The sequence below is a fragment of the Saccostrea echinata genome, unplaced genomic scaffold (genome assembly GCF_033153115.1).
Source record: "Saccostrea echinata isolate AGI-Se365-2 ecotype Australia unplaced genomic scaffold, CSIRO_AGI_Sech_v1 ptg000047l, whole genome shotgun sequence".
Classification (NCBI taxonomy): Eukaryota; Metazoa; Mollusca; class Bivalvia; order Ostreida; family Ostreidae; genus Saccostrea; species Saccostrea echinata.
In genome coordinates this window covers 14,291,275-14,317,167 of record NW_026889796.1, presented here as the reverse complement: position 1 = coordinate 14,317,167, position 25,893 = coordinate 14,291,275, and the positions used below count along the sequence as shown (strand labels likewise).

Here is a 25,893-nt window from a genome sequence, read left to right as displayed (position 1 = left end):
TGCATTTAAATTTAGAAAATTTAGAAAAAAAAAAAAAAAAAAACCCACAGACATTGAAAGCTCCAGTACAAATTAATCCCAAAAGTCATTACCCTATTTGTAAAGACACATTTTTAACAAACTAGTTTGTTTTAATAAGGAAATAATAGTTGTTATGGAAATATCAGTAAAAATGTGGTAAAGATTGGAGTTTCCATTGCGACGTAACATGACCCCTTTCGTATAGTATCAACAATAATGCCTTCATTTTCCAATTCACTGCCCCTATAATATATTGAGCATGAAATGTGACATATATTTAGCTTTATTAAAAATTAAGATTTTTTTCTTTCTCTCTCCAATCCAACAATGCTACATATCTCCAATCAAACAGTGCTACAATGCTACATTGAATGATTAAAAAAGCGGGCTAGAAAGTTTGTGAAAGTTTTTTTTTCCGTTTTCCTCAAATGGGTCGGTGATCTGTGTAAATATGTTATCACTATGTAATTAGTATTGTTTGGGGAAATACATCCTTAACTTGCTATCAAAAACATTGGACTCTCATGTCAGCTGATGATTCACTTCATTGCCTTTGAACATTTTTCCTGGAGAAATTTTGTAGATGTTTAATGAAAAAAAAAAGCATGGTGGATTGAAATGCTCCTGGAATCATCTTATCGAATGATTGAATATGTAGCCAATCAAAATTTGCATCTCAGCCAATCAAAGCTTATCATTTATCAACATGAAAAAAGGCAAAGATAACGAACAGTGATCAATCTCAATTAAGAAATGAATTTATATTTTGAGAATTCATGAGGACGTGAACAACGACGCTTCAGGCCGGTATTTTCATGAAGCGCTAATGCGCTTCATGATAAATATACAGGCGTGAAGCGTTGTAGTTCATGTACCTCATGAATTCTCAAAAAATTACATTTTTTCGCGTTACGAAGTATAGCGAAAAATAATTGTCCTGACGACATGTAAACGAATACGAAAGTGTGGTGTTACTAAGGTGAAATTGTTATGTAGGTTTCAGCCAATGAAATGTCGGTATTGAGAAAACGTGTTCGATTGTATTTACGGGTGGTTAGTAAGAGTTCACTTTCTAGCGCACGCTATCCCGAGCAAGTCGTGTTTTGGTCATGGACGCCAGGCAGGTACAGAGTGCAATTTCTGAAGAAGTTAATCGAGCTGTGTCTCGTCAACAGTCGGAATTGTTAGAAAATCTAAAAGATATGATGGACAGCCGTTTGACGGTATTCCAACAAAACATTCAGCAAATTTCCACATCTCAAATTAGCAAAATTGAGGAAAATTTGAATGAGCATTATGTTTTCCGTAAAAAAGGAAATGAGAACCAATATAAGCATGAAGCGAAAGGTTCTAACCAAATTGAAGGAGGCCAGGGAGCATTTGAACAGCGACGACGGAGTGGAGTCAACCAAAAGCAGTATCGCTGAAGGTATAGAATTGGTTAAGAATCGTCAAAAAGTTATTAAGTTAGCCGATTCGTCGCAGCTCGGTTGGAGAGTGGTTCAAGAGTACGAAGCCAACCCGATAGCAGACGATTCGGATGATGAGAAGAAGATGTACAGAGCACAGATGAGGGCCGAGAGGAAAGTTTTCAACGGGAGGAAGCGATCTAGATTTGAACCCTATCAAAAGAAACCGGCAACAGCCACTCGCATGGAGACTGACGAGAAGTCAACGAGCAGTGGAAAACCCGGCAGACGTTTTGACTGCGGGGCAAAGGGGCACTGGAGTCGAGATTGCACAAAGAAAGATGACAAATCAAATAAGATAAGTGAAAACTTAGCTGATCTTTTATCTATTTCAAAGAGCAAGAGCCACTTAGGGCCTTTTTTGGCCCTGTGAATTTCTGAAAATTCAAAACTGTAGAGTTTTAGTCAACAAAGCAGTAAATAATACTTGAGCACTAGGTGAATGAATATATACTGAAAATGACGTAATTTTCTTTCTAGTCAATGCATTATGACGTCATGAATTGCGTCATTATTCTCATATCCTGAATATTTCTTCAAAAATAGCCAAATTATGATGCCATTTTTCAATAGTTCATATACGGCACAACCTCCGATCCAAAATGTGTAAATATATTGTAAAAGAACTGTTAATGAAGATTATAAAACATATTTTAATTTATGGATCGAGGGGTGTGCTCATATTTTAATTCTTTGCTGAAGGTTTTCAAAAACACCTGTTTTCTGCGAAATTCAATAACATTGCAATTTCACACAACCTGTTTTTCAATGCCTGGACTCTTCAAAGGAAATTCTGTTGTATAAACTGAAAGCACCAAGTCTCTACTTTATAATAATGTTGAAAATGGTATATGGAGTATTAGTCAATAAATTGGTATATCTACAGGGCCATTTTATGCATAAAGTGAACCTAGCTCTTTGGCACATTTTAATGATATAATAAATAAAAAATCTCCAGTTGGTCGCTTAAGATCACACTACGATGAGTGGGAGAAAATTGGAACAGGTAAAAAAGTCTTGGATGTGATAAAGTCAGGTTATAGAATTCCATTCGAAACTAACCCTGTGGCTATTGAATTAAACAACAATAGGTCAGCGAGAGATGAACCAGATTTCGTCACAGGTGAGATCAAAAATTTGGTAGAAAAGGGGTGTGTGTCACGGGTGTCTGAAAAACCTACAGTTGTAAATCCTTTGACTGTGGCTAAAAATAGAAACGGTAAGTCAAGGTTGGTACTTGATTGTAGACATATTAATCCTCATTTACACAAGTTTAAGTTTAGATACGAGGATGCTATGACAGCAAAGGAAATGCTTAAAGTCGGAGATTTTATGTTTACTTTTGACCTAAAATCAGCTTATCATCATTTAGAAATATACGAGGAACATCGACAATATTTAGGGTTTTCATGGAAAGAAAATGGATAAGTTTCTTATTTTGTTTTTAATGTACTACCTTTTGGCATTTCTACAGCAGGGTACATATTTTCTAAAGTTCTTCGAGAACCCGTGAAACGCTTAAGGTCAGAAGGAATAAAGATTATTACATTTTTAGATGACGGTATAGCTGCAGGCAGAAATTTTGATGAGGCATCAAATGCAAGTAATTCAATAAAACACATTTTTCAAAATTTGGGCTTCTTGTTTGCAGAAGAAAAATGTAATTGGGTTCCAAGTCAAAATTGTTTATAGTTAGGTCTACAGTGGAATACAGAAAAAGGTCAAGTTCACATCAGTGGTGACAGAATTCATCGTTTAAATTCTTGCTTAGATGCTTTACACTGCCAAGTACAGAAAAATGCTCTTTATTTTCATGTAAAATTTTTGGCTAAAATTGTTGGTCAAATAATATCCATGAAAGTCATTTTTGGTGATATTGTTAGAATGAGAACAAGATTTTTATATTACTGCATATCAAGCAAAGCTAGCTGGGAAGCTCAGGTAAAAATAACTGCGGAAGCTTTGAAAGAAATTGAGTTTTGGCGCAGAAGTGTGTCAACATTGAATGAAAATGGTTGTTCAATTGATTTGGTAAGCACATCAGATGTATGCAATTTGTATTTATATTGCGATGCCTCAGATGTAGGCTTTGGTGGTTATTTTGAAAGTTTGAATGAGAGAAATGAAAATGTTTTTATGGGTAGTGTAGTTGGAAATTGGACAGAAGAAGAAGCGATGCAGAGCTCAACATGGAGAGAGCTTGAAACTGTTAACAGGGTTATGAAAAGTGAAGTCAATATCATTGAAAACACAAAGGTAAATGTAATTTCGGACAGTAAAAACGTTTCAAAAATTATGCAAGTTTGGAGCAAAAAGCCATATTTACAAATCATTGCAAATCAAATATTTGAGACTTCTAGTGAAAACAGTGTTCAGGTTCAAAATGTATGGAAGCCTAGAAATGAAAACAAAAGGGCAGATTTTTTGAGTCGTGTAACTGACATGGATGATTGGTCAGTTAACGATGAGGTATTTGACATTTATGAGAAATTGTGGGGAGTTCATACTGTTGATAGGTTTGCAACTCATTACAATAAAAAATGTGAAAGATTCAATTCAAAATATTGGTGTCCTGGTACAGAGGCAATTGACGCTTTTACACAGGTATGGGTAAGTGAAAATAATTGGTTAGTTCCCCCGCCCAGTTTTATACCTAGAGTTATTAACAAAATGGTAGCGGAAAAGGCCTCAGGAACGTTGATTATTCCAGAGTGGAAGTCATCTCCATATTGGCCTTTGATATTTGAGGGAAACTGTTTCAAACATTTTGTTAAATTTTATGATTATTTGCCTAATGAAAAATTGGTAACGCATGGCAAGAGTAACAAATCAGTATTTGCAAAATTTCCATTGAAATTTAAGATGTTGGTATTGAGGATCCAATTCTAAAATTGACAGTGCACAAGATTATGAATATATTTTAATGGTAATGAATATTTTTTCCAGGATTAGGAGTGCAGTTACATATAAACAAAGCAGTTACTGATAGTGGCATTTCATTGTGCAGTAAGCTGGGGTCTTTCAGTGAGCATATGTGTGGATATCTCATATCATCGAAGAGTGACGGCACCAACAAGGCCTACAAACATAATTTTCAACGATGGAAGAAGTTCATAAATGAGCACGAGCAGAGTGAAATTCCAGCGCAGCCGGTACACGTTGCATTATATATTACTTATTTGCTAGATTCTGGTGCGTCGTATTCTACAGTGAACAGTGCTATTTATTCGATTAAATGGATGCATGAAATTAGTGGTTATCCAGATCCTACCGAAAATTCCTTCGTGAAATCATTACAGGAATCAGCAAAACGTTTAACTGGTAGACCGGTGCGCAGGAAAGATCCAGTCGACCGTCAGATGTTACAAGATTTGTGTGATTTGTATACTGACAGTACAGATGTTCTTTTATTGAGAAATTTAACTATGATTTTGATCGCTTTTGCTGGTTTTTTGAGATTTGACAAACTGAGTTCTTTGAAATGCAATAATATCATTGTTGAACAAAATTATTTAAAAATTATTATTGAAAAATGTAAAAACGATCAATATAGAAATGGAAATGAAGTACTTATTGCAAAAGGTACCACAAGCGCTTGTCCATATGCCATGTTTCTACGTTATACAAAAGAGGCGGGAATTGATTTATGTTCTGATCATTTTATTTTTAAACCCGCTTTTAGAAGTAATGGTTTTTCAAAATTAATAGTTAAAAATAAGAAGCTTAGTTATACTGCAGCAAAGCAAAACATTGTTACTTTTTTAAAAACAGTAGCTCCAAATTTAAATATTGGTCTCCATTCTCTTAGATCAGGAGGTGCAACTGCTGCTGCAAATGTTGGTGTTAATGAAAGGTGTTTACAAAGGCACGGGCGATGGAAATCTGTGTCTAGCAAAAATGTTTATGTTAAAGACTCTTTAGAAAAAAGGTTACATGTGTCAAAACAATTGTTGTTGTGAGTTATACATATATTTTTCTCTCGCTCTTTTCTCTCCCTTTCTTTGGTAATGTCTATCGTCAACCTGCTCGGTGCGCTACAATGCATATTAATTAAGGTGTTGTGTTTATATATAAAGGTGCACAGTGAAGTGAAGTGTGGACTTACATTTTTTCGCGTTACGAAGTATAGCGAAAAATAATTGTCCTGACGACATGTAAACGAATACGAAAGTGTGGTGTTACTAAGGTGAAATTGTTATGTAGGTTTCAGCCAATGAAATGTCGGTATTGAGAAAACGTGTTCGATTGTATTTACGGGTGGTTAGTAAGAGTTCACTTTCTAGCGCACGCTATCCCGAGCAAGTCGTGTTTTTTATTTTTTATAAATACAATAGTAAAATTTATATTTTCATAAATTTAGAATTTTTTTTTTTTGGATGTTTAAAACATGAGTGAGGATCCGCCACTCAACTTTTTCGCTTACTCTGCAATTTGCCGCGGACACACAGGTTTCCATAGTTTCTTCAAAATATTTGTTTTTTATCTATGGTTTTTCCTGGGCGGCGGAGGAGGCTTTAAATTGTATTGCATTATTATTAAAATTCGCTTTTTGTGTTTTTGCTTTTTAGTATGTGGGCCTAATGTTATATCAAAACTGCTTTGTTTGTATATTTGAATATATTCAATATAATAAACCTGGCGTCAACCTGCTCGGTGCGCTACAATGCATATTAATTAAGGTGTTGTGTTTATATATAAAGGTGCATAGTGAAGTGAAGTGTGGGCTTATATTCTTTTCTTACATTTAGATTATTTTTCTGATGACTTGCCACATATTTTGTCATTCAACGATCATTTCGTTTACGCTCAGTGTAATTCATTTGTCAGGAAACAAGTACATTGTTTGTTAATTAGACCACACCGCTCATTGACCAGTTCCCTCGAGTGTTTGGCTAGCTATATTGTATCTAAATTTTTGTCTGGAACCAAAAGTAATACAAGTGTCTTTGTTGTGTTGGGTCTGCTATTTTAAAATGTTTGGTGACTTTTAAAAGTGTTTTGGTAGTTGCAGACTTTGTCGGACACAACAGGAATTGTTCGTTTAACTACTCAGTCTGCAATCTCAGGAATCCTAAAGTCTGCAAACTTAAGATTTTACTTTTGGGAAATCAGTAGTTCATCCAAAATATGCATTTTGTCGGGTGATTTACTAATTTATTATAGTTGATTCTTTTGTTATATTTTATAATATATATTATTTTGTTTACTGTCAGTATCTAGAAATTAACTATGGAAAAGAATATTTTATGGATTTTGGTTAGTTGTCTGTTCCTTGTCTTTGTAGTGTCATTGTTGTTATTCAGGTTTATTTGGTTTCATTTAAAGCGTGATTCTTAGGAAGAGAACCAAAGAGGACACATTTGATAATTCTTTGTATCTAGTCAAAACGTAACCCTATGTTGATAATGAATTATATGAACAAAATATATACTCCCCAAAACCAAATGAGTTTTTTTTGGTGTTCAGAGGTTCCTTAATTACTGTTTAAATTTAAATTGCTCATAAATCGATATATATACATATACACCTTTTTATAGTTTTATCTCTGGACAGATATTGATTGAAAACATGTTTACAAATTTATGCCAGGTACAGAAGCCGTCAACACTCCCTCCCCTCCCCCATAACGAAATTAAAATAGAATTAAAAAAATATTGATTGACGTTTGGGGGATTAACGTGTTGTTATGTTGGGCGCCAACTAAGCGTCTCCGTTTGAGCTATGATTCGTTAATTTTTTAATAAAAAAAATTGAGTAATTGTGAAAAGATATCCAAGTGCAGACTGGCATATTGATTGTTATTTTAGCCATCAGTTTTCTTTTATTATGTAATATTCTAATCTTCAAATTTCACGAATGCATCATGCGGAACGCCGCAGAGGCATATTGTTCCGTTTTCTTCGGTATACATTTTACAGAATGACACCAAAGGATTACGATTGACGCAGAATGTTTGCTTGAGCTTTGTCCTTTTTCATTGCTTGTGGATAAATGTAAGTGACATTTCAATTTCATTAGTTGCCAAGTTATGGAAATGCAGATTTTTTTATTCACTACTTTGCATTCATTCGTGTAAAAATTATAAACATAGGGTATTGAGACTATCTATCCCGCAATTATTTAGACCGAATTGAACATAAGACTGAAAGATAAGAGGAACATCCCAATGAGAATTTATTGAAGTAATATCGATTAATAAATTACACATATTTTCTGATATGTAAAAATCATATCAAGAATTTCATTTTTTATCTGAATGTCTATCTCCATTTCTGATGTCAAAAAACTGTCTTGCTGATAAAAAAATCATTTTCTGATATAAAAAAGGTCGAATTCTTGATATCATTTTTTTTTTCTTAAGCATGGTGTTTGTATAGAAAGCTGACAGTATTAAACCAGGATTTGTGACCGTCTGGACAAGAAAATCCTCCAAAGTTGATATAACCACCAAAAGTTGTGCAACAGCAAGCAAATCTTACTAATGAATAAAACAGATTTTGTCTTTAAGCCCATCCTTCAAGGCCATACAAAATTCAACAATGCATTGCACTTTACTCTGTGATATTTCGAAGGAGTGCTTTCGAAAGTAAGCGCTAATAATTGATTTATTGAAAAGTAACGTGCAATTTCATTGTTTATCTTTGAAAATATCTTTGAACAACTTTTCAAAGGGATATGAACGTGTAATTTGACAAGTTTTGCTCGTGCCTGGGTGAAAAGGAATTCTAAACAAGGCTTCCTGCGTGCGTCATTAATTTATGAATAAATTACTTCTGAACATGACACCCTCTGTTTACTAAAATTTAAAAACTAGTGTTGATTGATTGTATGTTGTCTAACGTCCTATTCGAGAATCGAGAATTTTCACTCATATAGAGTCGTCACCATAGACCTAAACTCGGCACTAAGAACCATTGAGCAGTGAGGATTCTTTATCGTGCCCACGCCTACCATGACACGGGACCTCGGTTCTTAAGGTCTCATCCGAAAGACCCAGACTTTCACTTCTAATACCGGGAGCTTGGCAAAGCAATGTTAACGTCTTAGGTTTGAGGCGACGCAGCAAACGGGAATCGATACTCCTGATCAACAAAGCGGACGCCCTACATGTACCACTAGGCTATGACCTGTTTCAAAGACAATGACAGACGCTGGAGGGATCCAACTAAAATATGACATTTGAGTTTTCTAGCCATAAACTATTGATGAAGAAAATAATTCCAACTATAATATTTAATGCAATTAAATTGAGCTCTGTGAAATTTCTTTCGGGAGATTAAAATATTCAAAATACTTCAATGACCTCCAAGTATGGGCGATGGGGGTCCAACGGGACCAGAGATTGCCTAAAACATGGTGTGATTTTGTTTAAATTTGTTTGCATGCATCTAGGTATCACATTCGATTTTTTAAAATACATTTTTTAATTCGAAAATTCGAATTTTATCAACTGGATGGTATGTTTACGAAACATTTCTAAGATATGACCATGGAATGTTCTTAATTAATCCCTTGACAAGCAAAAAAAAAAATGCAAATTACATTGGAAGAATTGTTATCCCTAGATACCTATGGGCCTAAAAAGATATGACAACAAACTTAGGTTAATCTTAGGACATAGTCTAACATAACTTCGTGAACATGCCTGTCTATCCACAAAGGCTCAAGTATTTTCTTACGTCAATTTCGTAAATATTGTTCTTTTTTAAGTAAAGGCTCAACTCATAGATCATCTATTTATCTATAAGAATTGTTGCATGAGACTTGTAATGATAAAAAGGTACACTTCGGGAATCTTTATTTATAGTTGTTATATTCGCATTGTTAGTGGAGATAGCTTAATTAGTTGCAGTAAACATTATTTTAAGTTCATCATCTCTCTGTTCACTTATATTAAAGTTTGCTTGAACACTATTTTAACACTATTAGATAGCAATCTAATTAATATTGAAGTGCATATAATTTCAGCATACTTGACAATTTCATAAACGAATATTTATCCCAGATAGAGTTATCTCTCTTATCAGAGGATCAGTGAACCTTAAGCTGCAAGTTTATTCAATATCAGATTGGTTATCAGCTTAATGCATGTTCTTAAAAGAAAATTTTAATTTCTGCACTCGTTAACTAATGCATCATACAGAAAAGATGATGCGAACTTATTTCTATAGGAGATGTAAAGAGATTTTCATTTACATTGGCAGATTAATATTGCTTGTGACATTTTGGAATAGTAATGCGTACGCTTGGCAATTCGGCTTAATCGATTCGTATTTATAATATTGCATTTCATCTATTTCCTTCTTCCTCTTCAAAAATCAATTCATTTATCCATTTTTTAAGACGGTGTTTATTTTTATCTTCTCTTTATGAGGCAAATACAATACGTGATAAAGTACGCATATTTTTGGATAAGAAAATGCAATATCCCAACCATTTGTAAAGGAACATGATGTCTGCCTGTTGATTGTGGCCATTCCGAATGACCAGAGGTTAACTAATCTTTAGATATCTGGGATTATCTTGACAAACAAACCATACCCTCTTTAACCTTCTCGCTTCTACATTTGCTGATAAATGAGGTACATACATAACACGGCTACCAGGGTAAGTATTTTACTAGTAAGTATTTTGGACGGTAATATGATTTAGAATTTATGGAAAAATCAATGTTATGTGTTTTTCGTGTGGAATATTAGTAGACGTCAGCTTCATACTTTTTAAAGGTGAGCTATGTATTTTGGATAATCAAATAACATACTAAAGTTGAATTTTATTACCAGTTTGTTAGCGATGAATGCTTTATGAAAGCACTTTTTCCATTTTTAAGAAATGAACGAATCGAAGAGTGAGGGGTAATTTACATAAGACTAAACATATCAAAATAAATGCAACATTATGTAATACGAAAGAAGTTTTGATAAGATCTTAGCATCATAAGTTGCTGAAGTATTTCGTGTGTTAGGAAAGTTATTCTTAGCATTGATATTCTAAACTTATCTTAACAAACTATCTTAACAAACAGGGCCCAGTTTTACAAACTAACTTGCAACTATGACCAAAATGTTATTTTGCGAATAACTTTCTAATTAACATTTCTTTGAAAATGGTTTTAATCTTTTAAAAAATAATTAGTAAATATACTTCTATTATGCAATTAATTTCTAATAGAACCATTCATTTTGCAAGATTTGTAATCAACCCAACCAACTCTTTGGTATAAGTCGTAAGTTCTTTTGTAAAACAGACCCCCTGTATTTCCACTATATCCACCACAATACATTGAACTAACGGACTTTATAAATAATAATGTGGGATAATGATGAACAGATTTAAACAATCATATACGCAAGCGTTTATTCAACAAATACAATAGAATCTAATCTATTGACATTGTAAATTAAAACAATGGTCTCAGCATTTATAAAACACAGGTACTTTCAAGTGCTTGAACATGAATTAAAAGAAAAATAATCCTTTTATTTTATCAGGCCCGAAAAACAAGTTTAGCTTGAGTGGAGAGGGTACACAACTGAACAGACAATGAACAAGAGGCCCCTGTATGACAAACCAAATTCACAAAAATTAGATAAACATATAACAGTTGATTAACTAGGTTTATCAATTGTAAATTATAGTTTACGAACCATATAGTTAACGACTCGTTAACTATAGTTTTCATTTGTAAAACTATATTTAATGGTTGTAAACTGTAGTTTACGAATGCTAATATAAGCTTATCTTTCTGTAAATAAACGTTATCAATAGATTGCAGATAAATATAAATGTATAAATACGACTAATCGTGGGTTGCTGTTCATGAGGGGAAGATTTTTAAAGATTTTCCTATATATTCCTATTTTAAACTCTAATCCTTCATTTTAGCCCCAACCGACCCCCGGGGTCATGATTTGAACAAATTTGAATCTATGATTACAAATGACGATTTAATATCATATATAACTAATCAAGGTTTTTCTGTTCTTGAGGAGATTTTAAAAAAATTTCCCATGTATTCCTATGCAAAACTTTGATTGCCCACTGTGGTCCTACCTATCCCCGGGTGTCATTACTTAAACAAACTTGAATCTACAACTTAACAGAAGGCTTTCACATAAGCTTCATCTATTGCCACAACTGAACATTAGCTTTGTTTTTTATTTAATAGTATATGTTAGAAAAGGAGGGGACATTCCAACTAGCCTGCTTATTGAGTCACGCAAACATGTGATACTGTCAATACTAATTCTCTGTATAGTTCAACAGGACAAGAAGAGATTATCTACTCGGTATTGTGTAGTGCATACTAAAAGGTGACTTACTAACTGTTCTATTTAGTTTCATTATCAATGTATCTGGCAGGAAATTACCCTCCGGTAGGTGGATGACTTGACTTTTAAAAAAACAAAACAAAACAAAACAAAACAAAACAAAGACTCTTCATTTAATAGATGCAGTGAAAAAAATTCAAGTCTTGAAAGCAATTGGACAACATGTACAGTGTGTGTTAAGTCAACATAGTTATGTCCAGTCCTTTTTGCAGCTATTTTCATTGAAAGTAGCCAGTCTCTCTATCGCAGTTACTGGTTAACTGTACAATATATCAAGTTAGCATATACACATATATTAATAAAATGAGCTACACACTTTACAGAAGGATTCAATGTTAAACAAGAAAAAAAATCGAGAGACTTAAAAAAAATATGGAGAAAATGAAATTTTAAATGGGTGACCAGTAACATTTGTCTTTTAAAAACGAGAATAATTTGATTTATGAAAAAAAGAAACCGGCTCCCACTTCGCCAAACAGGACATGCAATTATTGTATGCAAATTTTCTAACACAAAGATGTAGATAAAAATTTAAATGAAACAGATTTACTTTACCATACGGGATAAAATTTGCAACAAATCACGATGAAAATTTTTATAAAGGAAATAGTCATAGCTGAGAGGGTCACCTGCAATTGGAGAATCACTTTGCCATTTTCGTCATGTTCTCGACTGGAATACATACCAAGGAAGACCCTGCCTATAATAATACAGTCGAACTTGTTTTAGCGACCACCTGTATTTAGCGACCTCCTGTTATATGCGACCGTTAGATTTCCTCCCGAGAATTTTTCATTACATTTTACACAAGCATTCAGCGAATCCCTGTCTTACGCGATAAGCGACCATTATTTTCCATCCTAAATTTAAGTTTAAAACCCTCAATTTAGCGACTTTTAGCTCTGCTTTCGATAACAAAAGTAATAATTTGCTTAGTATAAACCTCTTTGCCCGATTTGCAGAAAGAAAAATGCAAAAACATGTTCATTAATATATTATTCGCAGGGTGTGTTATGGTATCATAAAGAAACATATTTAAATTAGAAAAAAGGAACATGAAAACGTACAATATTTCTAGTTATGCATATACATGTACTTTGAAATTGCTAAAATAGAAGAGTGCTGTTGCATAACAAGTACTGAATGTCTGTCATTGTGAATTTCCCATGTTTCTAGTAGGATCTGACCTCGCAGATGAAACAAGTTGTGGGTTTTTACTTGTTATGTTGATGAATTCATGTAAGTACCTATTTGTCAATTCTTTATAATTAAGAAAAAATAAATTAAATTCGTTGACTGAAAAGAGGCGATTAAAAGTTTGTTTCACTTCTCGCACGTCTTTATGTGTATCGGATTTTCACGATAATTTTTTAATCTGAAATGCACGTGGAAGGAAATAGTCATAGCTGAGAGGGTCACCTGCAATTGGAGCATCACTTTGCCATTTTCTTCATGTTCTCGACTGGAATACACATCAAGGAAGACCCTGCCTATAATAATACAGTCGAACTTGTTTTAGCGACCACCTGTATTTAGTGACCTCCTGTTATATGCGACCGTTAGATTTCCTCCCGAGAATTTTTCATTACATTTTACACAAGCATTCAGCGAATCCCTGTCTTACGCTATAAGCGACCATTATTTTCCATCCTAAATTTAAGTTTAAAACCCTCAATTTAGCGACTTTTAGCTCTGCTTTCGATAACAAAAGTAATAATTTGCTTAGTATAAACCTCTTTGCCCGATTTGCAGAAAGAAAAATGCAAAAACATGTTCATTAATATATTATTCGCAGGGTGTGTTTTTGTATCATAAAGAAACATATTAAAGTTAGAAAAAAGGAACATGAAAACGTACAGTATTTCTAGTTATGCATGTACATGTACTTTGAAATTGCTAGAATATTATTCTCTGCTTTAAGAGACTAACTGTCATATATGGCCATTATAGTATTTCCCATGTCAGCTGGGAGCATAATACAGGTTTGACTGTAGTTTAAACACATCGATCAGTAAATCCAGGAAGTAGAAAATTAATGAAATGGTGTGTATTTAACTGCACAGCAATTCAAGTGAAACAACATGTTTTGTTATGCGATTTAACTCATTCTGTATTCTGGATTTAATTATTGGGATAACTAAAAGGTTCAGCTCAACAAATTTGGAAAATAAATAAATTGCATTGTGATACCCGTGCCGTTTCAGTTTTCTGTTATGTTGTTATTTTTAATAAAAATTGAGTTTAAAATTTACAACAAAGAAAATTTATTATTACAGACAGCATATATTTATATATCCCCCACCCACCCCCCAAATAAAAATAAAATAAAATAAAATGAATTAAACAGCTTAGAATACTAAGTATAGAAAAAATCTGACATTGATACTTGATAACTATTTAAAATTAGAAAATTGAAGACTGCATAAAAATACATTGGCTTAATTAGCTATTAGATCTTCGGGATGTCAGTTAAGTACATCTACATGTATAATGCCAGTCACCTCACAGATGTTGAGGTATTAAAAAAAAGGAACAACAAGAAGTGTTATTTTTACCAGTTTTGGAAATTTTTTTTTATTTTATTTGGTGTGGTACAAGGTAATTTAAAATAAGGTACAGCATGCATTATGCAGGTTTTCATCAAACCATTCATAAATTTTGATTCTCTCTCTCTCTCTCTCTCTCTCGCGATCGAACTTTTTGCATATTGCATGGGCCCTATTATCATTCAATATCGTGAACTTGCATATTTTTCATGAATTTAAATGAGATCGAAACAAATGTCACTTAAACCCTTTATTTTGCATTAAAAAAGTTTCACACGTACATGAAACTCGTTTACCGGTAATCTAAAAGATCATGCGGTAGAAGTATTAAGCGTTTTAAAGGATATTTTAAAAAAAAATCTATTTCTCTATTTCATAACATTCCAGGTCTATAAATTAAATTGTAATCAATTAATGTATTTCACTGTTTAGTTTTAAAGTATGTCCTGATACTTTTCACTCAGGTATACATGTTTTTCTCGAAGCGCGTTTAATGAACTACCGTAATATCTAAGTATCCAGTTTACTGCAGAGCTTATGAACAAGGACAAAAAGTTTAAAAACCACAAGAAAGATAAAGAGACTGACCAAAAACAGGTCATAAGGACATTAACTTAAAAAACCTCTTTAAGATGTCTTTCTTCAATATTATGCATACCACGAAGTGTTAGGCATTTCAAAAATAAATAAATAAATAAATAAATAAATAAATAAATAAATAAATAAATAAATAAATAAATAAATAAATAAATAAATAAATAAATAAATAAATAAATCATATAAGCCTTTAAGAAGAGAATCTGTAAAGATGGTTAGGTGTATCATTTATCATAAAGCTTTTCTTTTTTTTCGAATTTGCAGGCTTAGAAAATTGATCAACCGATTATGTGGAAAATTTTGTTTGTATCTTGAAGTTTTTTCCTTATCTATTCTTCATGTATAACATATGTACCCGGAAAGTTACCCGTCATTTTGAAAGTCCTTTGAATTGTGTCTGGAATAGGGGTCTAGAGCCTAACAAGGTAAAGTTCAGTTTATGCATACTGCTCCATTTGGATCTTTAAATATAATAAGTGAGTCATTTATAATTCATTTAAGAAAATTAGTTAAAATTTCTTTCCATGCCTTTAATTTGCTTTACCCAATTCAAATAAATTTATAGGCTTTTATAGTGATTCTGAATGTATATAATGGCGAAATAACTTTTTATCAATTACTAAATTAAGGTATCTTATAAAAAGAAGCATAATATTAATGTTATTACATTCTCCTGTAAACTTACTTGTACATATATATATGTATTTACAGTACTCGCATCGTTATTCTTTACAGGATACACGATACGATAGGATACACGCACGATACGATAGGATAAACGCACGATACGATAGGATACACGCACAATAGGATAAACGCAAAACACGATAAACGCAAAATACGATAAACGCAAAACACGATAGACCTGATAAACGATCTTCACGATAGGATAAACGCAAAACCTGATAGGATTGTTTCAAAATGCGAAACGTTTTTTGACAAGACGAAAAGTTTTCTTTTTAATATACTATAGTATGATAATTTTAATTACTTACAAAGCCGCAAATCGAAATGATAAAACATTTTAAATTAATAATGATAAAACATTTGAAGTAATTATGCTTTGTAAAAGATATGGTGTTTTTGTCAATAAAATTGATCGTCATCAAATTCAAACTGTAATTATTTTAAGATTAATTCCGCTCTATGATGGAAATTAGGCGATTTTTTGTGTAATGTAATGTAATGTCGAAATTCCTTCGAATCGTTAAATTTGAATTTTGAGTCCGTAGACAAGCGAAGTTTTACACCCAAGTGCAATAAATTCACGAAACGCTATAAATATATTCATTATTTTAACAAATAAAACCTTATGAAAATCATAACAAACATTGATTATTTTTACGGAAAAACATGTAAAAAAAAAAAAAATGAAATATTTGGATTCAATATCTTTTGCTAGAAGTCTGCGAAGTATCCAAAATCGCCTTTAATAGTTTGTATTTATTAATTCAAATCTTACACACAAAAAATACTAGTCATAATTTGGGGGGGGGGGGTGTAAAATTATTGTTATAATTATTTTAAGGTTAATGCTTTCTCCTCCAAGTTTTTACGAATTTGATTTATATTTTATATAAATTAATTAATTTTTTTACGTTTTAAAATTGCTGAAATTGCTAGTTGCATTGAGACAGACCGTGCACTGGACTTTGAATAATTAATCTCTCCTATATATGTCACATATATCCCGTGCACATAGAAATTATTTACATATTCCAAGTACATTCCAAGTACATACATTGTATATGTATATATGAGGAAGGAAACCTGCGAAAAAAATCGAATTTGATAAAATTAATAAACGTCACTAGATCTTTCATCATCTATTATCCGAAAAAAATATCGCATTTCCATTCTTTTGTATTTATTTTGGTATTTTTATAGGCCTGTAAGATTAAGCTAGAAGAGAGCATGCAGTCGTATAAATAAAAAAAAATGTTACAGTGTACCAGCATGTGTAGTATACAGTAGTAATATAATGCTTATATAATATTGCCCATCGACAATAATAATGTCTTTAGCCATTTTTGTTAGCTTTTCAAAACTTTTTTTTAGAACCCCCCCCCCCCCCCGGCCGCCCCCAAAGAAATGATATTGCTTTCTTAGCGTGCTTGTGTTATAAACATTTACCATAACAGAATTGTATCTACTATAGATACGTGTAAACTAAGCTTACAATGTATATGAATATATTTATTGGGTACTTAAACTTTGTATTAAATAACATTGAAAGGTTACGTACACTTGTTTACAACATATTAGAACACACACAAAAAATAAATAATAAATCAATTTCCACAATTTGACAAGTCGATTTTCGGATTGAATAATTGTCAATTATTGCTATTAGACTTTGTAATAATTGTTACAAAACATATCTTATATAGGACGACATCGGCAAAATTAGACAATTAAAACTTTGTAAATTATGAAAGTCTTAACCCCATTTGAGGCACAGTGTCAGCGGGGAAGGGGGGGGGTCCATAAACCCCCCCCCCAAAAAAAATCCAACTCAAAAAGCCCCCCCCCCCCCAAAAAAAAAAAAATAAATAAAAAAAAAAATATATGTATTGACTTCTTCAATATAGTCACGTATAATATGCAATCGAATTATACGAGTTATACAAGGTATTTACCAGTTTTGTGTATCACCGCAGAACCGGGCGATTTTTTTTCATGCATCTTTGAGATACCTTTACATGTAAGAACGACAGAAAACCCTAAGATCCAGAAGTACCGCAAGCGCATTTTTTTTATTTGATCACACCAATCATGTTTATGACTGTAAACCTATAAAAATTACATAAAAATATACAAATGAACTAAATCAACGGAGTTTGGAGGACAAACCTCGTATATATTTCATTTGATTCAATTATTCAATTTTTAATCTGTAACGGAAGTGTACATTTACCAATTTTCTTAGTATAAAATCTTTAATTGTTAATTAAGTGTTGTTCATAAAAATTATGAACAATATCCAGAAAATAAGTAGATGCATTTCATTGAAACCCATTAGGGTTCAAGGTAAATACTTGACACCAGGTGAGAGCTAGAGTTCAGGTATGTCTACGTTGAATACACACGGGCCGGTCATGTAGGGAAAAGCGGGGGGGGGGGGGGGGGGGGTCTTGACTTGACAAGAAGACAGTGTACTGATTAGGCAGGTAGGTGTCAGTTCTCTTGTCACGGGAGCGCTTCCACCTGTCACTAAGTTACGGTATATATTACTTCATCTCCGCGCCGAAGTAGGTAAGATGTATAATAAAAATTTGTGTGGTTTTGTTTATTTATTTATTTATTTTTTACATCTTCTAAATGCAGTAGTCAAATATGAATGGCAAACATCTATATTATAATATATACTTATCAGAAAAAAATAATAATACAAAGGAACAACAAAACTTGCGCGCATAGACAAAATTTATGTTTCCGTTATTGATAAAGAGGATAGCCTTAATAAAGAAACTGATATTTTTTAAATTTATAATTTATTGTTTGCACAAATACCTAATGTTTAATGTTTCTATAATTATCAAAACAAAGTTAATAAAGGTCTCGCTTTTGTGACTCTGACTGTGTAAATGGATTATAATATTTCTATCTTTGACAAAAATATTTCTTACATATCGACAATTTAAAAAAAAAAAATAATAACGAATGACTCAAATAGTAGATCGATTATTTCATGTACAAAAATAGAATTTGACTTTCGATTTATGCTCTCTGCTTGGTTACGGTACTTGACGTTCATTTATTTATCTATCTATTTATTTATTTATTTATTTATTTTCTTTAAAAAATATACCAGAGTTGGAGTATTAATTTCTCTTTTTGTTCAACAGTTAGATTAATCCTAATTAAATTAACAAAACGAAAGATGAACTCGAGATATCTCGGGTGTTTCTTTTCAAGGTAAAGATAAAAAGCGAGGGTTTCCGAATGCACATGATAAACGCAAAACACGATACACGATTGAACCTGATAAACGATCTTCACGATAAACGCAAAACCTGATAAACGGAAAACACGATAGAAAACGCAAAACCTGATAAACGGAAAACACGATACGATAGGATACGATAGGATACACGCACGATATGACAGGATACACGCACGATACGATAGGATAAACGCACGATAGGACACGATAGAATTGTAAAGAATAACGATGCGGGTACTGTACTTGTACGGATGAGCTGAAAAGCTCAAAGTTAATAAAGAACTACTTAGTAAACTGAATGTTCCATAAATAGTTATATTTTGAATGAGTGTGTGTAATTCACCCTTAACAATGGGTTCATGCTACGGATCCAATTTTCAAGCAGTTGAGGTGTATGATCTCTTGCCCCAAAAATTATCGATGTTCACGTACATGTAATTAAATTGTAAAAGCTATTCCCGTCACGATACTAAGAAAAGCTGAATTGATAACAATTTTTAAGAGCTACAAGTAATTAATTGCATTTTTGATTTTCCAGTTATACAAAAACAAACCCAAAGGCCAATGTAGACAGACCCATTAAGACTTGTCAACTCATTGCATATGCGCGTGCAGATGACCCAGACAGCGTTCTGTCGGGACAAACACGCTGTAATGAGAATCTGTTTAACGTGATATTAGCAAGTTCGTAGAGTGTACGTACTTCTGCATTTAATTATACTGTTTGTTAAAATTTAGATGCTTAAAATAGAAGAGTGCTGTTGCATAACAAGTACTGAATGTCTGTCATTGTGAATTTCCCATGTTTCTAGTAGGATCTGACCTCGCAGATGAAACAAGTTGTAGGTTTTTACTTGTTATGTTGATGAATTCATGTAAGTACCTATTTGTCAATTCTTTATAATTAAGAAAAAATAAATTAAATTCGTTGACTGAAAAGAGGCGATTAAAAGTTTGTTTCACTTCTCGCACGTCTTTATGTGTATCGGATTTTCACGATAATTTTTTAATCTGAAATGCACGTGCAATTTTTAATCTCCTTTTTGTAAATGTTAATTAACATTCAGTTTTAGCTTTTTAACAGGTTCAGTTTACTTGATAAAATTTCTCCCTTTTTACGCAAATTAATTATGCTCTGACATATATAGAGAATTTCTGTTAAAAATGGACGACAAAAATATTAAATTAGTACTACAGACTTAGTATCAGGAAGTTCAGCTTATAATTTCCATTGCTTAGTCATCAATTTTTAATGCATGAAAAACAGTTTTGAATAATTTCCTGTTGTAAAACTTTTATAAACAATGTCATTATTTAACAAAAAAATTGGTAAATTTTGTAAGTATCTGATTTAAAAAATAGGAAAAAGGAGTACAACATATCAGAAAAAGTATTTTATGAGAGAAGAGGGGGTTCTAATTCCTCTTAATTCCAAAAGGACAGAAAGTGGTGAAAGGACACATACATGTTTAGGATTGGGTAAATAAAACATTTGCGCTTTGTTTATTTTTCTAGAAGATCTTATATGATCGTCTGTTTGTCTGTAAATATTGTTTTTAAAAATTTTCTACTCCTCCACTTTTTATCCTATTTCATTTAAATTTGGAACACAAGTAGACTACACTAAGATACATAATTGTGTATATATAATTTTGTTGCCATGGTTATTAGAAATAGTAGTTTCTGTGATATTCTTTCAAAATAATACTCCTCTTACAGTTTTGGTCTGATTAAAAAAAGTCTAGGAAAACAAGAATATTACACTAAAATGATACTTTTATTTATCAGTTCTTGATCTCGACAAACAGTGTTACAATGGTTTCTAGAAATAGAAATTTCATTGGAATCCTTCTCAACGCTACTCTTTCTACCGTTTTTTTTGTCCGACCAGAATGAGACTTGGTACCTATGCATATTACACTTAGATGCAATTTTTTGTTGATAGGTTATTAATGTCAAAATGGTGTTTCCATGGTAACTAAAACTATATATTTTTTGTGGAATTCTTTCAAAATGCAAACCTTTCTGCATTTTTTCTTATAAGTTTAAAAAAATGGTATACAGGTAAACTACACAGTGTTATTGATGTAATTTCGATTTCGACAGACATTGTTGCAATGGCTTCTGAAAACCTTTCAAAATGCTACCCATCCAACAGTTACTGATTTGATACAAAACTTTACTAAACTTTTTTTTTTGTAAATACAAAATGTAAAGTCCTGTTTCCCCCTTCCTTTATGATAAGTATAAAGCAATAAAGTCTTCTGATTACTACAGCCAATCTTTTGCATATAGACATGTACATATGCTTCACGATTTCTGGTTTTACTCCTCCCCCTTTCTTGCTTACAAAGTGATAATAACTATACACTAGATAGTTGTATTATTCGCACACATTGAACAAACAATTTAAGTTCAAAGTTAAAAAAAAACTTCGGTAGTCTACAGGAAACATGTTAAGTATGTTTTTCCTTGCCAAATAAGTAGAAATATGTTGTAAATTTGTGTGTGGCTGTAATTACAAGAGCAGGTTCACAAAAGATGGTTGATAAGAAAAGTCCTGAGTTTGACTTTGCCTAGGAAGTTTTATGGAGGATTTCTTGACACCTTTAGTTCACAAAAAGTGAGTTTTTCTTATAAAGTTTTGACCATGATCATCTGTCACTCTGATAAGGTTTTAACATTTTTCAATTTTTCTCCAGCCCCACTCGAATAACTTTAACTCGATTTGTTACACATTATCGATGGGTACGGAAGATCTAAGTTTGCTCTAATGAGGAGATAAGTACAGATTCATGTTAAATTGGGTATCTATCTAAAATCACCTCATGAACCAGAGACAAATATTACAAAGATAACTTTTTATATAAAATGTAGATTCAATGTTGTTCAAATCATAGCTATAGAAATTAGCTTGCAGAGATGTCGAAGTGCGAACTGAAAAAAAATTGATAGTAAAATTATTCATAGGGTTTGACCACACCATTGGATGAACATTTGACAGAAGTGTATAAGAGTTGTTTTTTCCCTTAGAGAACAACATGAACTGCGGTTTTTAAATTTTGTTTGCAAGCATTCTTAAGTAATGTACATTTATTCTTAAAAGTCAAAGTCTTTGGGATAGGGGTACTGCTAGTAGTAAAAGTTATGAATGTGATAATATCGGCCTTTTTCCAAAAGAAAAAAAAAACAAAAACAAAAACAAAAACAAAAAAAAAACCCCGATACAGTAGGTAAATTTAAAATCATGCATTAAAATAACGTAGATAAAAGTTACCGAAATAAAGCATATTTTAAGTTAAGAAGAGCAAAACGCGATTTTATTAAGAATCATTTGTTAAGAAGAAAGATATGATTTCTGTGAGCGTTGTTGCCTTTTAGTCTCTTGTCTCCATCTTCTTTTGATAATTAAATTTTATTCGATTTTAATAGTGGGAAGATAAATCTCATGAATTTTTGCTAAAGTTTTTGTCTGCAACTTTGTATTTCTCTACAGTATGACAGTGGCTATTGTGATAATTCCCCTATTTAATTATCAAGCTAAATGTTTTTCTGACCATTACTGAGAAAGCAGGAAGTCAGAGTACTAAACAAGAGGTCAAAAAGGGGTCCTTAAAGATATTCAATTATGTGATCAAAAGTTTCCTTATCATATTATGATATCTGAAGTTCGTTCAACATATATACTGAAATTACATAATACAATGTTTGTTTCTTTTTTTGTGTTATTCAGAGTCCTCAAATAGCATGATCTATTTATCAGATCTGATGCATGTGTTATGTAATAAGTTAAAACATTTCCCTTCCCAGCTGTTCTCTTTTTGTAAATAAGAAGACAGTTCTTGACACTTTCTGAATCATTGCACCCAGACAGATTGCTGTTAAGATTCTATTGATAAAATATATACTTTGAATAAATTTAAGTCTTAAAGGTTCTCAGGCAATCACAAACATCTTGTTTTATTGAAATTTTCTTTTACATCGAGGAGTCAGCAAACTAGTTGAAGTGTCAAAACTAGACATTCGCAATGGATTTATACCAATGCAATGATTTAAAAAAAAAAAATCATATTTCGTTCTATCCTTTTTTTGATTTTCGGAAAGACTCTTGACTTATCAATTTCTAAGTGTTGTACAAAAGCTTTTAAAAATCAAATCTGCAGGCTGGTTCAGACAGAAATCAAAATGAACTTTCACTCACAATGCCAACAGTAAGATTTAGCATAGTTCTCTTATAATAAATCTTTCAGAATTTTTCGAAATCAAAGAGGTAATATAGACGAAAGCGATAAAGAACCCTCTTTGATGTTGAATGTTTTACAGCCTATTTGTTACTATTGTTGAAGTTAAATTGCATACGAAAAAATTATCCCCAATTTTTGAAACTTATAAATCAAGATTTCTATGGAGAAGTAGTTAACATTTCGTTGTTAATCGTGCTGTATGCTTACTTTCATTCGTAGAACTTGATTATAATTACGTTATAAGTCTATTAAAGAGGACAGAGCTGCTTCGATTATGCATACCAAGAATTGACTCTAATCCAGATTATTACTTTTTCAGGAATATGGGACATCGTTTCATCATACAAAAAATTAACAGATGCAGAATTAAATACAGAAGATGTTTAACACTTTTTATTGGAATTCTTACTGTTGCCTGGGTACATGTTAACTTTAATGAGGAGGTGGACTTCATTTACAACAACGAAAACACGGACAAAAAGTGTGAATTACCGAACTTAGACGCACATGACAAATCAATCACAAAATTTTTATATCATCTAAGACCGGTTCAATGTAAACAAACATCGGATCTTTCCTTCGTAGATTCTGAAGGTTTTCTAAGATTGAACAAAACTGCTATATCACAATCTGAACATGGTGCTATATCATGCACCTATTCTATAATAAAGCGTTTATTGGACTTTGACGTCGAAAGCGAACAGGAAGTGGCGTTTTCACATCCTGTGTATGTTAAAGCTGATTTTTTCATTGTGAAGTGCGAAAATGAATGGAAGTATACAGTTTATAGAAAATTACACCACAACATCAATTATAAGTCCCGAATGCAGCAGTTTAATTTTTTAAATGCATCCGAAGAACAATTGAATGTGTATATATTTGGCTTGGATTCTCTGTCTAGATTAGCTGCAGAAAGAACGATTCCAATCACTCTTCGTTATGTTGAAGAAGAGCTAGGAGGTTACATAATGAAAGGTTATACGAAAGTTGGAGCCAATACATTTCCGAATCTTGTTAGCCTACTAACAGGAAAGGTCCCTTTTTCAAAGGAGTTACCTCCTTTTACGGAATTCTTGGATTCATTTCCGTTTTTATGGAAAAACTTCAGTGAGGCTGGCTACACAACATTCTTTGCTGAAGATCTCCCAGAAATGGGAAGTTTTACATATTGGAAAGGTTTCAAAGAGCAGCCTTGTCTACATTATATGAGACCATTTTATTTATCATTGGAAAAATTCGGTTTGCCGAATACTAATAGAGCTTTGCTTTCATTGGAAAACAACAATTTACATCTTGGCAAAACTTCGGCTCTGTGTGTGGAAAATATTCCAAAGCATATGATGTTAATGAATTATTATAAGCAATTCATCGAATTTTATGGCAATAAACGGAAATTTGCTTTAAGTTGGATGAATGAACTCACACATCAATGGGATAATCTTATTCAATTAGCTGATAAAGACTTCATGTTGTTTTTTAAATGGTTGAAGGATTCAGGCAGACTCTCCAATTCTATACTGATGTTCATGAGTGACCATGGTATAATGCAAAAGAGCATTAAAAATACCCTAGCAGGGAGGACAGAGAACCGGATGCCTTTGTTTGCCATTGTGATTCCACCACATATCAAATCAAAATATCCCCATATTCATCAAAATTTGAAAACAAATACTCGACGCTTGACAACTGCATTTGACGCGCATGAAACGTTGGTAGACATTTTAGAAAGAAATTTTTTACGAAGTAAATCACGCGTGATTGAACTGAAAAGCTTTCCACGTGGTATAAGTCTGTTTCGAGAGATTCCAGACAGTCGATCATGTAAAGATGCAGATATTCCTGGTGATTTTTGTGTTTGTAATTCATACGAACCAATAAGCAATAATGAAAAAATTTCAAAAGATTTGTCTAGTTTTCTAGTTTCTTACATTAACCAAAAACTCACTAAACATGAAGGAAAATGTGCCAAACTACATTTATTAAAGATAAAGGACACATATTTTGTAAAAACAAATTTGCAAAGACGAAAAGAAAAGGAGGAATTTTCCATGCGAAATTTGTTTTCCCGATCTGATCCAGAAGAGAAAACTTACCTGAGTGTGTTTGAAACGGTCCCCGGAAATGCAGTATTTGACGCGACAGTCAGCCTCGACTATAAGGGATCTTTTAATGTCATTGGTAGAGTAAACCGAGTTAACGAATATGGCAACCAATCGTCCTGTATCACTGATAAATTTTCTAAACCTCTTTGTTACTGCAGTTGATGTAGTAGAAGTGTCTTTGGGTAGTTCTGTGAATGATTCTGATTATACTCTTGTGCAGAAGGCATTATCAATTGCTCAATAATTAAAAAGATTTATGTGACTCAATTCTTCTATCTCAGGGATATGTTTGTATAAAATTTATACTAACAATGTGTCCTTTTTTTCTATTAGTGACATTTGAAAATAGCTCATTGAACTCGATGGACTATTTTCTAAAGCACTGGACTAATTTCAATCAAACTTACTTCAAATTGCATTTGACCTAATTATAGATTGTATTCGTCGCCCGCGTGGCGCAGTGGTTAGAGCGTCTGCTCTAGAGTCGCAGAGTAAGAAGCTGATCATTAAGTCGTGAGTTCAAATCCACTGCGGGACGTTGAGACCGATCCTTCAGATGAGACTATAAACCGAGAACCCGTGTGACAGTAGGTGCGTGCACGAAAAAGATCCCTCACTGCACAATGGCCCTGAGTGC

At 32.6% G+C, this 25,893-nt stretch overlaps 1 protein-coding gene and 1 pseudogene across 2 annotated transcripts; both read left to right on the top strand.

The window, feature by feature from the left end:
- The first annotated feature begins 916 nt into the window (after positions 1-916).
- LOC133202689 (uncharacterized) lies at positions 917-3,280 on the top strand (annotated as a pseudogene).
- A 6,772-nt stretch (positions 3,281-10,052) lies between these two features.
- LOC133202335 (uncharacterized) lies at positions 10,053-25,469 on the top strand. 2 transcript variants are annotated; one of them, XM_061338133.1, is made up of 2 exons: positions 10,053-10,097; positions 23,474-25,469. In XM_061338133.1, the coding sequence occupies exon 2, from the start codon at positions 23,478-23,480 to the stop codon at positions 25,416-25,418; it is 1,941 nt and encodes a 646-aa protein (XP_061194117.1). In that variant the 5' UTR covers positions 10,053-10,097; positions 23,474-23,477; the 3' UTR covers positions 25,419-25,469. The 2 variants fall into 2 exon arrangements, with proteins under 2 accessions (XP_061194117.1, XP_061194116.1); XM_061338132.1 differs by lacking the exon at positions 10,053-10,097 and adding an exon at positions 19,732-19,785.
- Positions 25,470-25,893: the final 424 nt, after the last annotated feature.